Here is a 13,128-nt window from a genome sequence, read left to right as displayed (position 1 = left end):
TGTATGATGGATGTAAATAATGTATAAAAATTTTATTTTATGTCCTGTAAAAGTCAGTAGTATTAACTTCTACGAGATTATTACTCAATTAAATACATTAAAACCTTTTGTATAAATTATTCGTACTCAAAATTCGTACTCGGAAACATATAGACGAAGATTGTTAATAAAACATATTGATAGAAATAAAGAAAGAGTTTTTCTTTGTATCTACGAATATTGTATGTGTTCAAAACTTGTCGATATGTTTCTGAATGTATCTCTAAATATAATCTTTTGCTAAATTGAGGAATCAGTATAGGAATATTTCTAATTACATCCTATTAACTGAGATAATTCATTTAATAACGCGTCGAGACAATATGTAATACGAAGGTTGTTGATTGCGTTTGTCGTTTGCTTTGTTTTATTCTTCTGGACTATTTTTTCACTTATCTTTAACATATACATTTTATATGCCTGCCTACCTTACATCACCTCCAACGCACGATAAGTTATCTGGAATAGGATTTTGTATCGTTCCAAGCATAGCATTACTCGGTACATTTGCTACTGACGTTGTTGGAACAGAACTCTGGTAGCTTTGAGACATCTGTTGTTGACTTTGTGATTGTTGCTGTTGTTGTTGTGGTGTTGTAGACAGTGGACCGCCTGGGGTTGGCGGTGCAGATCTACTACTCGGAACAGCACCCGGTGGTAAGGGAGGTGATTTTGTACTCCGTGGTGAACTGTTTGGCGTCGATCTTGGCGACGCCTGGTGATTCTATAATCATTGTCAGTTTCCAGTATTGTATCATAATCATGAAATTAAAAGAAACGTTATAGCAAAGTTATACATTGTATTACGCATACTACCTTTAACATTTTCATTAAACTTTCTAGTTGTATCATTAATTGCTTTCTAGAATCTTGTAATGATGCCAAATGACTTTCAAGCTCATCTTTTCTTTGTCTCAGAGCTCTCAGCTCTGACATTAATGCAGGATTTTCTAAACCAGCTGCTTCTATTTCTTGTTGTCTCCTGTAGTTGGATTTAATAATCATATAAAAAACGTTAGATTATCGAAGAGCAAATACTGGAATATCCACTGAACTAGATATTCCATTTCACTGACTATAAGCTGAAGCAAGAATGTATCATTGATGTTGTGTTTGTATGTGAATCTAGTGAGTATTACCGAATATATTAGATAGAAATAGATACAGTTACCGAAAAAAGTATCCATACACCGCAATACATTCAGTCTAAACAATAATAACTCTGATTATAGAAGGCTACTTAGCTATGAAAGGCACATATGCAGTTGGGAAATTAATTCAGCTTACAGATAGTATGAATTTGATTATGATTTAAATAAAAATACAACAGACAAATCTCAAATATTGAATGAAGTAAGAAAATCAGCGAGAAAAAAGTATTCATACGTGATATCTATTGGCGAAATATACCAATAAAACTCAAAATTTTGGGAGAATCTCGTCTTTCTTTTATTTCTGTTTCTTTTGTTTCATAGCATTTCGTCAATTGTTAGCGTGGTTTGTTAAAGAATCATAGTTTGTATCATAATGAATGCTAAAAATAAGGAAACTACAATAGAGGAAAGAAAAATTGTAATTGAATTATGGAAAAGTGGGAAATTACTTCGCGAGATTGATGAAATGGTAAAAAGGAGTCATGCTAGTGTACAATATATAGTTAATAAGTACAAAAATACAGGATTAATTGAAAATATGCGTCGTTCCGGGAGACCGAGTAAGTTAACTGAAAGGGATGAAAGATTTATTACAAAGAAAATAAAAGGAAATCCATTTTAAAGTGCACCTAAAATCGTAGCAGAATTAGAAGCAAGAACTGGTAACAAAATTTATCCAAAAACGATATCAAACAAACTTAAAGAATCAGGGTATTTCGCACGAGTAGCGAGGAAAAAACCCTACGTCAATAAGGTGAATAGAGAAAAAAGACTTAATTTCGCAAAAATTTACATAAATAAATCGTTAGATTTTTGGAAGCAAGTTACTTTTTCAGACGAGAGCAAGTTTAATACTTGGGGTTCAGATGGACGAAAATTAGTGTACAGAAAAAAGGGAGAATCTTTAAGGCCCAAAAATATTAGACCTACAGTCAAACATAGTGGAAGTAGCCTTATGGTATGGGGCTGTATGGCCGCAAATGGCCTGGGAAACTTGCATCTCATTGATGGAATAGTAGACCAATATAAATATTTAGATATTTTAAAATCAAATTTGAAAGACAGCGCACGGAAATTAGGTCTTTCTGATAATTACTATTTTCAGCAAGATAATGCTCCCATCCACAAGACTCATTTAATTAGAGAATGGCTTTTATACAATACCCCTCACGTTCTGGAAACTCCTCCGCAATCACCGGACATAAATCCAATTGAGCATATATGGCAAGAATTGAAACATCGTTTGCAAAAATATAAAATTTCAAATAAAAATGATTTAATAAATGCTTTGCAAGAGGAATGGCAAAAAATGGAGAGAAATGTAACAGAGAATTTAATTGAATCTATGCCCAGGCGATTACAAGCGATTATTGATAATAACAGATATCCTACAAAATATTAATTACTATAAATATGACTGATTCACATGCAAACAAAATTTTATATGAATACTTTTTTCTCGCTGATTTTCTTACTTCATTCGGCATTTAAGATTTGTCTGTTGTATTTTTATTTAAGTTACAATAAAATTCATACTATCTGATAGCTGAGTTAATTCCCTAACTGCATGTGTGCCTTCCATAGTTAACTGGCCTTCTATAATCAAAGTTTTTATTGTTTAAACTGAACGTGTTGCGGTGTATGGACACTTTCTTCGGTAACTGTACATCTAAACTAATTTGATGCTTAGTAATTTATATAATTCAAAATTTCTTATTAAACATAGACGTATTTAATTCCTGTTTGAAATGATGTAATAGGTTTTTTGAATGAAAGGGAACGAAGTTCAAGAAATACAGAATTCTTAAGAAGTGGGAAATTCATTGGTTTCAGGCAAATTATTCTTCGCGTTAGCGTTGAATCGTTAGATTTAGTTCTCATTTTATATTGACCATAGTATTATGTGTACAAAATACGAATGTAATTGCGTAAAGGGATATAACATTGTAATTGTTAGTATTATTGTGATGTTTTCAACTGTAATACGCACGCTATGCAACCAAGGTGACAAAGCGAAACAGAATGTTCATAACATGCGTGATTCTAGGATGGTTCGACAGGATGATCTCGAGGTTTAGGCTTGATATAAAGGAAACAAACGACACAGGTATACCTTAACCTTGCAATCTCGCGCATTATTTCCTTGTTCTTTGCTTCCAACTGCGAAATAAGTTCACGTTGTGCTCTCGAGGCATCTAAGGATGCTAAATTTGCATCAGACGGCGCCCTACCCTGAAACACAAAATTATTTTTTTTTTTTTTTTACGTAAAAGTATAAATATTTTAACATTCTTTAAATTTCGCTTAAAACTTTTGCATACTTACTGCTTGGTCAGCTTGTGACATTCTGGATGCGGCACGAGGCTGTCAACGTAGTTACGAAATTAAAATTAGTAGCGCAAAGTCACGATACATCGCAGTATTTAATTTTATTACTCTAATTCGCTAACCACGGGAGTTTCAATTAACGCTTCGCACTCTCATTACCAAAACATTATGTCAGGTCGCACACGTTGGAAAATCGTAATTCATTAAAATATTCATCCTAACATAATAAAATTAAATACTTCGACAAATCTCACGTAAGAAGTTTTCTTTCTAAATATATTACTTTAACAACTTAAATAATTTTACTCTATTTATGGTTGCTTATGCGAATACGGTGCAACTACATAATTTGCATGGTACGTAACGAAAATATTAAACACGTACATGCAGACATATGTGTATAGGAAAGTAAAGAATGTGCGTCGAAATAATTACGTTATCATTGCAAAATAGAGAAAAACTGATATCTTACCATGGTCCTAGCTTCCTGAGCCAACCTTTGTGCGTATCGTGCTATTAATTTATGTTCATCATCCAGTCTTGAACTATCCATACTGTATAATACCCAAATAAAAAAAAAAAAAAAATAAATAAAATGTGACTTTATATGGATATTTCACAAAAATAAATGTGCAAATAAGATCGTTCAATCGTTTACCTCCTTAAGGTAGAACGGCTATCCATGGATCCAGAGTCGAACGGAGCCATAAAACCTGGATCTGGAAAACCGTTGTGAGACGGTAATGGCGACGGTGGGCTAGAATGCAACGGATTTAGTTGTATCGAAATGTTATAGATCGAAGATTAAAGAATGCGTATCGTGTATCATAGTCATGGAACTCACACTATGTGTGACAAATCTAACGTCTTCTCAGGTTGCTCTGGGAATCTTGGTAAACTATTTTTCCCCTTCTCAGGTACGCATCTGAAGCTTTTCCGCAAGGAATGCCCAATCTGCTTGCTTGGCGATTTCTGTTGCGAAATGGTAAAACAGAAATTTTCTATGAGAGACGTATCTCTTGGAAAACTTTGAAACTTCAACTCCAGAATACGTACAAAACTACTGTACTCCCTCGTTTCGTGATCGTTATTATGCGTCCCGGAAACTTTGCCGCGCCAAAAACAGTCTTGGCAAAGCTGATACGAGTGGCATTTCTGACATCTGTATCGGAAGCCGGTGAAGTTCTCTTTGTGGCACGCGTCGCACATGACGGGATGGGCCACTGAAAGATTTACCCACTGTACACTTTCACCGATACTCGGAATAATTAGAGGATCATCTACTCGAATTAAGTAATCGATACCTGGCGGGCTATTCATGCTAAATAAACTAAACACTCGGTAAAGATCCTATCAAAAAAAGACTTTAAATCAGAGTTAAAGGGGGGGGGGGGGCGATACAGTTCGCTGTTACCTTTTTGAATCGAATTATACGCCATTTTACATGGTTTGTAACTTTAGGAAAATATGTATATGAACGATGGACCATATTAGGCGATGTTATTTGGTTCCGACAATAAAGTAATAAATATCCACATATGTGAATTGATTGGTATTAACCCTTAGAGTACGGAGTGGGGGACTTTAGGTCCCCCAAGATTAGTTTTTCTTTAATAACTTCGTAAATAATTTCTTTCTCTCTTTTTCCATTTAGGTAGTCGAGTTTTATTTTAAATCCTGCATAAAAACTTATTAGTGGCATTCTATTATTAATTTATTTATAATTATAAGGTAAGTTTTTCGTTTGGAGGACCCAAGTTACTCTACTTCGTACTTTATGTTACAGATTCCCTTTTTTTCATAACAAAGTTCATAACAAAGGATGGAATAAAACGTGGTCGTTGCTTTCTATCTCCTAGAAATAAAGATAAAAAGTCTAAATTGAAATGTGCCACATGCTCTAATTTTGTTTGTCATGAACATAGAACTGAAGAAAAGAAAATCGTTTGTCTACAACATATTATGGATTCTAGTGACACTGAATAAAGAGTTTAGTGATAACGATGGAGATGGAGCTGATGCAATGAATTATTATATTTATTTTTTTGAATTTTTTATTGTTGAAAGAAGCAAAATTGAGTTCCTTAGTTTGTGTTCCTTATTTTAATTATTAATTATAATAATAAGTTTATTTTATGTCAAAACATGAAATGTTTGAAAGTGGATAGTATTTTATTTGTTTATCAAAAATAAATGCTATAAATTTAATTAAATAATCGTTTTTTAATTTACTAACAGTCTTTGTAATATAAATATACCAACTTATAAACAAAACAAAACAATTTCTGTTTGGAGGACTTTAGTGACTCCACTCCGTCCTTTATGTTATAAAATAGACTCCGTACTCTAAGGGTTAAGAGCAATAATAAACGCTATAGAAAAGAAAATATTTTAACGATACTTTGGACGTTTCAGCCTCCATGTTTGTTCTCTTCAGGAAATTATAAAACGATACTATAAATGAATAAAACAAAGAATGCGTATCATGGAAGTGGATAAGGTGGTATTAACAACAATTTATCTTTATTATCTTTGAACGTTTCAGCCTCCATGTTGGTTCTCTTCAGGAAATTATAAAACGATACTATAAATGAATAAAACAAAGAATGCGTATCATGAAAGTGGATAAGGTGGTATTAACAACAATTTATCTTTATTATCTTTGAACGTTTCAGCCTCCATGTTGGTTCTCTTCAGGAAATTATAAAACGATACTATAAATGAATAAAACAAAGAATGCGTATCATGAAAGTGGATAAGGTGGTATTAACAAGTAAAACAGTAAAAAACAAAAGTATAAACTATAAATTAAATAAGAATAGGAAAAGAGAAAGATATGTAGCTACGAACATGAACTAAAAAAGAATTTAACATTCTGGGCAAAATTTACAGATTGCAATAACAATTAATTTATACAGGGTGTTCGACCACCTCTGGGAAAAATTTTAATGGGAGATTCTAGACGTCAAAATAAAACGAAAATCTAGAATACCAATTTGTTGACGGAGGCATCGTTAAAAAGTTATTAACATTTAAAGTTCCGCCCGTAATGAATTTTTTTCTCGAAAATGCGGTTTCAGGGGTATGTCTATTCACCAAAAATGATTGTAATTGACCCTCGCAATCGAAAATAATTTTTCCAAAACGATTTGAAATTTTTTTTTCGTCGAAAAATTTAAGCACCTACTCCTTGGTCGATTTTTCTTAAAAATTCCTTTTTCATTTTTAGTCATTTTGTTTAACGCCCTACAGAAAAGTTTTCTAATACTTTTTTGTAGATACCCATGTGCTCTACTTCAGAAAAAAGTTTCATTTAAATATATTCACAATTGTAGGAGTTATGACTGTTTGAAAATTGGAATATTTTTATAGGGTTTTTCTCATTTTACAGGGTCAAAGAACAACTTTTTCAACAATGTTAGAATTTCTACATATTCTACTCCAAAATAAGCGTTGTTTGCTTTTTTAAACATTAAAATCGTCCAATCCGTTTAGAAGTTATGACGTTTTAAAGATTCGTATGAAATTTCGGGGGTGCATTTCTCACATTAGATTTTCGGTAAGGAATTTTTTTCTCGAAAGTGCGTAGGATTTCGAGGGTATGTGTAATGACCAAAAATGATTGTAATTGACGCCCGCAACCGAAAATAATTTTTTTAAAACGATTTGAAATTTTTTTTTTCCGTCGAAAAATTTCACACCACGAATTCTTTTCTAGAAAATGGGTAGGATTTCGGGGGTATGTCTCTGCACCAAAAATGATTGTAATTGACCTCTGCAACCGAAAATAATTTTGTCCAGAACGATTTGAAACTTTTGAATTTAATTGTTAATAACTTTTTAACGAAGCCTCCATCAACAAATTGGTATTCTCGATTTTCGTCTTATTTTGGCCTCTAGAATCCCCCATTATAATTTTTCCCAGGGGTGACCAAACACTCTGTATATGTGGATGTGTATTATTTAACGAATTAATCAAAGAGGGAAAAAGAATTCCATTCCGGTCTATTGATTTTGGCAATGGTTTCACTAATCTATTAAAATGTTCTGTGCAATATTATTATTCCTGGCGCTCGAATTGCCCTCCAGAATAAAACATTTGGTCCATTCTGCAGTCACGAGATCCTCCAATCATTTAAGACGTTTTATACATATAGAGAGAAAGAGAAAGATTTTTATTCTCGGTAATTTTAAATCGTGGGAAACTCACCGTTCTCAACAGCAGCCATTCTGTGGTACAATGGGAGCCAGATTAAACAGTGCGGTCCTGGATCAGACATAAGCGTGTCCAAAAAATCGTTAACCGTGACTCTCGAGTTCTGAAACACGGTACGACACCAACGATATTCATTTTCCCGGCTCACATTCAGTCCGAAGAAGTTCCGCGCGTTATCGAGTATGTACTTAAACAGAAGTTCAGTTCAGCGAACTTACTTGAGGAAATATTGAACTGGCGAGACCTTCGGTGTATCCGAAAGACGGTGACTCGTAAACCGCAGCTGTTAACGCCAGAACTTCTTTCAAATATTCGGCGAACCTCCAATGTATCATGTGCCCATTTCCGTCTGATATTTGCGAGTATATATCTGCTCGATAAACGGTACCAATTAACAGTTTTTAAATCCGATGCACGCTTTCCAATGGAAAAGAATGTGACTTACATCGAAATTTGTCCATCAATTTCCCAGCACATAACGTGGCTAAAGCCACTTTCACCGAGAACACCGATATTTTATTGTTCTCCCTGCGAAACATTCGTTTTCACATTTCAATCGATGATCGATAAGTATGATCGTGGCCAACAAGTCCTCGATCAACCTCAAACTTCAAAAACTTCTCCATGTCAATTTAACAGAGCACAGTTTGCTATATTTTTTTACTTCTTTGTCAAGTTTGGGCTAATTGAAGCTTTTCGAACGTTTATTTTTTAATTTCTTTTCCAAAGAAATTTTTGTGGTTTTTTTAAAACTTTCGATTGTTTGAATTGAGAATATGGACAATATAAAATAGTTTGATGTTTTTATTGATTATATCATCAATCGAGAAACGCGGTTAGTCGATGATTCGTAATATGAACAAACGGTGACTAACAGCAATGCTGATGCAACATAGAAATACTTTTACAAACAAACAAAACTTAAAATTGAAAACTTCTAATAATTTTAATTCGACAAACACTGGTCGTAAACCTCTTTATATCGAGTGAGATATTATAGTTTTTAATGTTCATTATTTATAATGAAATAAAATTAACTTATATCGTTTCATTCTTTGATTTACCTTCTATTTTATCATTTAGAAAAGTACTGTTAATTGATTCTCGATAATAAGTTGTATCTTTTTTTTTTAAAGAAAATCTATTTGTAACGTGAGTAAGAGCAGCTTAAATAGATCATCACGAAGAAGGCATTTCAGTATCAATGCGTCAAAACCAAGCCAGCAGCAATGCTGGTAGACGTCCGGATACCTTTTCTAAAATGATACAGCTGAAATCCGGAAGCCTCAAATAGTATTAATTGCAAGAACTCGAGACGTGCAAGCCTTAAAGAAAATGCCATTAGAGGCGAAAGAACGTTTGACCTTGTAATTCTTCTAGCACGCGTCTAATTGTAACTAACTCCAAATCGAGTTCTAATCGATTTTTATCAACTTCACTTCCGTATTTTGTTGTAATTAATATACGTTTTCAAATTACTCTTTCGAGTCAATTCATATTTCCATTAATCATGAACAATTTTTCGAAGAAATACAAATTTGTATCTTTGTGTAATCTCTACTATTTAAGCAATATAGATTTCTAAATTACTCTCAAGAATCAATTAATACATATATATTAATTATTATTAGGTATTATTTTGTATGTATTATTAGGTATTTTGTTATAATTAATGTACGTTTTCAAATTACTCTTTCGAGTCAATTCATATTTCCATTAATCGTTATATCATTAATCGTGAACAATTTTTCGAAGAAATACAAATTTGTATCTTTGTGTAATCTCTACTATTTAAGCAATATAGATTTCGAAATTACTCACAAGAATCAATTAATACGTATATATTAATTATTATTAGGTTTGATGAATTTGATGAATTGAGTCCATAATTAAAGAGCTTATAAACATTATTTGTTAGCAATTTATGTTGAATTTAATTAACGTAACGATATGAATATAAGAAAAACAGCATTTTAATGCAACGTATCCAATGCCCATTAATCTAGTGTTAAATAGCTTCAAAAATAACAAAGTTATGTATCACAGAGCTGAATTTTAGTTTACAACATAATATGAGCGTCAAAGAGAAATTTTTAATCGTTATAATGCCAGCAAGATTCAACTGGTTGGTTTTAGAGTATTATAATTGGTTTAGGAACTTATTAGCCACTTTAATGTACTTTTACCATCAAATGTTTGTGTATACCCTGTAGTATAGGCAGCAAGCAACCAATTCATCAACAGAGCTGTTGTTGCATCGACTTTGGCTTGTTGCGAAACGGGTACTCGTTTATTAAGGGCATGAAATAAGGAAGACAGTAAGGTTTCGAGCCTCGATACCCCCAGCGTGCTCGATGGCTCCAATGTGTTTAAACCGTTTTCTCGGAACGCCTCAATTACATTCCATATGTCGACGTTATGCACTACGCAGAAAACGTGGAATTCATTGATTATGGCAGATGAAAATGCTTCGAATGAATGGTTAACGCGAATTAATTATTGCGAGATACTGGCAGTTACTACTGCGAATGCTGTGGAAAACATAAAAATTAGTGCAAATAATTTGTAATTAAAAATTAACGTGTTTGGTGCTCGTGATAATCGTTTTTCGAAAAAAAAAGAAATATAATTATGAGTGTGTAAAGCTGTATATAAAAATATCTTGGAAAAGTGATTAGACAGATGCGTAGAAATGGAAGTAGAAGAGAATTGGCTGAACATGCCAAAAATAAAAAAAGCTAGAAGCACTGTAATTTATACGCTGTTAAAAAATAATAGAGTCTGTTGAAATTAGATAATCAGTATTTTTAAAGCTATTAATACTCCATAAATTGAATATTTAGTATATATTCTGATGTTTGATTAATTTTTAACAATTTGTATACAGTAAAAATGGACGATCGGTTCTTAAACGTGCCAATAACTTATACGTCGAAGGGTATTTAATCCGAACAGCTGAATAAGCATAAAAGTTAATTGTTAGCAAACACATAACCGTGTAACGCACCAGGAAGAATATATCGAATACTTGTTTGAAACATTTCTAAAGGCGGATGAGTCGGACAAATGTGCTGCAAACAATGGCTTCTGAATGCATCGTTGGCTATGCAAACCAGATTTAATTTGCACAATGTATATCGCTATGGCTGCTAACTACCGACACCTCAACTCCTTAACCGTGCGCTTTACAGTAGGCTTTATTGAAACAAGCAGAGCGAAAGACGCTCGAAGCATTTAAAATTGAAAGGAGGAAAACCCCACAGGAACCAACACAGTATTATCTGGACCTCGTCTATTACAATACTGATGACACCGATTTAGCGAAGATAATTCAGATTAAACGAAAAGTATTTCAGATCCGTAGAACACGCCATATCTGACACTGAACCCATGGGATAAGACGCAAACAATTTCGGACTCGTGGGACTCGATATGGACAATTCAATTATGGAATTTAATACATACAACCTTGGACTCGTGGAATACGATACACGCGACATCGGACTCGGGGGATTCGATACGAACAAATTTGAACTTGCCGGAGCCGACATGGACAACTTTGATCTTATACGATTCGACACGGACAATTCTGAAGTTGTAGAAACCGATCTAGGCTATCGCAGACTCTCAAAATCTGGTAAGGACGACATGGACCTATGGGATTTGATACAGAAAAGGTTAGAAAGGTTTAGAAAATACATAATTGTTTGGAGCCGTTATACAAAAATTCTAGTCAAAAGTGTTACGAAAAACCTAAAAGTCGAGCTACACATCAGTTGAATATCGTGTTTGCATTAGCTCTCGTATAGGTATGTGGGGTCCTATTGATGAGAGATGGAAAAGGAAAGGAGAGGAGAGCAGCGTTTTAATCCCAAGTCTGTTAGTGAACTTGTCAGTAAAGCATCCTAGCAGACCTTGCCTTAAATGCTGGAATATTGGGTCGAGGAGCGTATACAGGATATTCGGCCACCCCTGGGAAACATTTTAATGGGGGATTCTAGCGGCCAAAATAAGACGAAAATCAAGAATACCAATTTATTGATGAAGACTTCGTTAAACAGTTATTAACGTTTAAAGTTCCGACCGTCCTGAATTTTTTTCTCGAAAATGCGCAAGATTTCGGGGGTATGTCTGTTGACCAAAAATGCTTGCAATTGATCCCTGCAACCAAAAATAATTTTTCCAAGACGATCCGAATGTCTTTTTTTTCACCCAAAACTTTCAGCACTTACTCCAATTTTTTTCTCGGAAGTGGGTAGGATTTCGGAAATATGTGTATTCACCAAAAATAATAGTAATTGACCCCCGGAACCAAAAATAATTTTTTTTAAACGATTTGAAATTTTTTTTTTTCGTGGAAAAATTTTAGCACCTACCCCCTGTCGAATTTCTTAAAAATGCCTGTTTCATTTTTAGTAATTCTGTTTGACGCCCTACAGAAAAGTTGTCTAATACTTTTTTGCAGGTACCCATGAGCTCTACTTCAGAAAAAAGTTTCATTGAAATATATTCACTATTGTAGGAATTATGGCTGTTTGAAAATTGGACCATTTTTATTAGGTTTTTCTCATTTAACGGGGTCAAGGACTAACTTTTCGAATATTTTTGCGATTTGTACATATTCTCTACCAAAATACGCGTAGTTTGCTTTTTTAAACATTAAAATCGTCCAATCCGTTCAGAAATTATGACGTTTTAAAGATTCGCATGAAAAGTCGGGCAGACATTTCTGGCCAGAAATTATATTTTCGGTAAGGAATTTTTTTCTCGAAACTAAGTAGGATTTCGGGGGTATGTCTATTAACCAAAAATGCTTGCAATTGACCCCTGCAACTAAAAATAATTTTTCAAAGACGATTCGAAAGTCTTTTTTTTGCACCCAAAACTTTCAGCACTTACTCGAATTTTTTTCTCGAAACTGGGTTGGATTTCGGAAATATGTGTATTCACCAAAAATGATTGTAATTGACCCCCGCATCCGAAAATAATTTTTCCAGAACGATTTGAAATTTTTGAATTTAATTGTTAATAACTTTTTAACGAAACCTCCATCAACAAATTGATATTCTTGATTTTCGTCTTATCTTGGCCTCTAGAATCCTCTATTAAAATTTTTCCCAGGGGTGGCCGAACACCCTGTATACAAAAGGAAGGTCAGTCGAGCGCTTGCGAGAGGAACGGTCCCTCTGGTGGCAAGTACAGGAGGCGATGGACCCCACAAGAACTATGGGAGGCTCTGAAACGATTCTGAATCTATTTTCAACACTGATTGGAAATTTTTGTATTAACTTATATTTAAGAAGGTTATACCGAGGAACATTGAAACATTGAAAGGATTCATGACTTTTATTAGACTGCCAAAAGGGGATTAGAAATTTCCAAGTCTTCAAA

General features: G+C 33.7%; 1 protein-coding gene across 8 annotated transcripts in view; it reads right to left on the bottom strand.

The window, feature by feature from the left end:
- Positions 1-13,128, bottom strand: part of LOC143342735 (dystrobrevin beta) — a 55,802-nt gene that overhangs the window by 7,806 nt on the left and 34,868 nt on the right. For 6 of the 8 annotated variants that reach the window (XM_076766922.1, XM_076766921.1, XM_076766923.1 and 3 more), the window contains 12 exons: positions 9,944-10,160; positions 8,183-8,265; positions 7,956-8,107; positions 7,732-7,840; positions 4,578-4,744; positions 4,366-4,493; positions 4,180-4,278; positions 3,994-4,075; positions 3,519-3,557; positions 3,307-3,425; positions 856-1,021; positions 468-763 (listed from right to left, as the gene is read on the bottom strand). In XM_076766922.1, the coding sequence (XP_076623037.1) occupies positions 468-763; positions 856-1,021; positions 3,307-3,425; positions 3,519-3,557; positions 3,994-4,075; positions 4,180-4,278; positions 4,366-4,493; positions 4,578-4,744; positions 7,732-7,840; positions 7,956-8,107; positions 8,183-8,265; positions 9,944-10,160 (1,657 nt within the window). The remainder of the gene's footprint in view (positions 1-467; positions 764-855; positions 1,022-3,306; positions 3,426-3,518; positions 3,558-3,993; positions 4,076-4,179; positions 4,279-4,365; positions 4,494-4,577; positions 4,745-7,731; positions 7,841-7,955; positions 8,108-8,182; positions 8,266-9,943; positions 10,161-13,128) is intronic. The other 2 variants (XM_076766924.1, XM_076766920.1) reach the window with 2 other exon arrangements.

This window comes from Colletes latitarsis, chromosome 6 (genome assembly GCF_051014445.1).
Source record: "Colletes latitarsis isolate SP2378_abdomen chromosome 6, iyColLati1, whole genome shotgun sequence".
Taxonomy (NCBI): Eukaryota; Metazoa; Arthropoda; class Insecta; order Hymenoptera; family Colletidae; genus Colletes; species Colletes latitarsis.
This window is presented reverse-complemented; position numbering and strand designations above follow the sequence as displayed.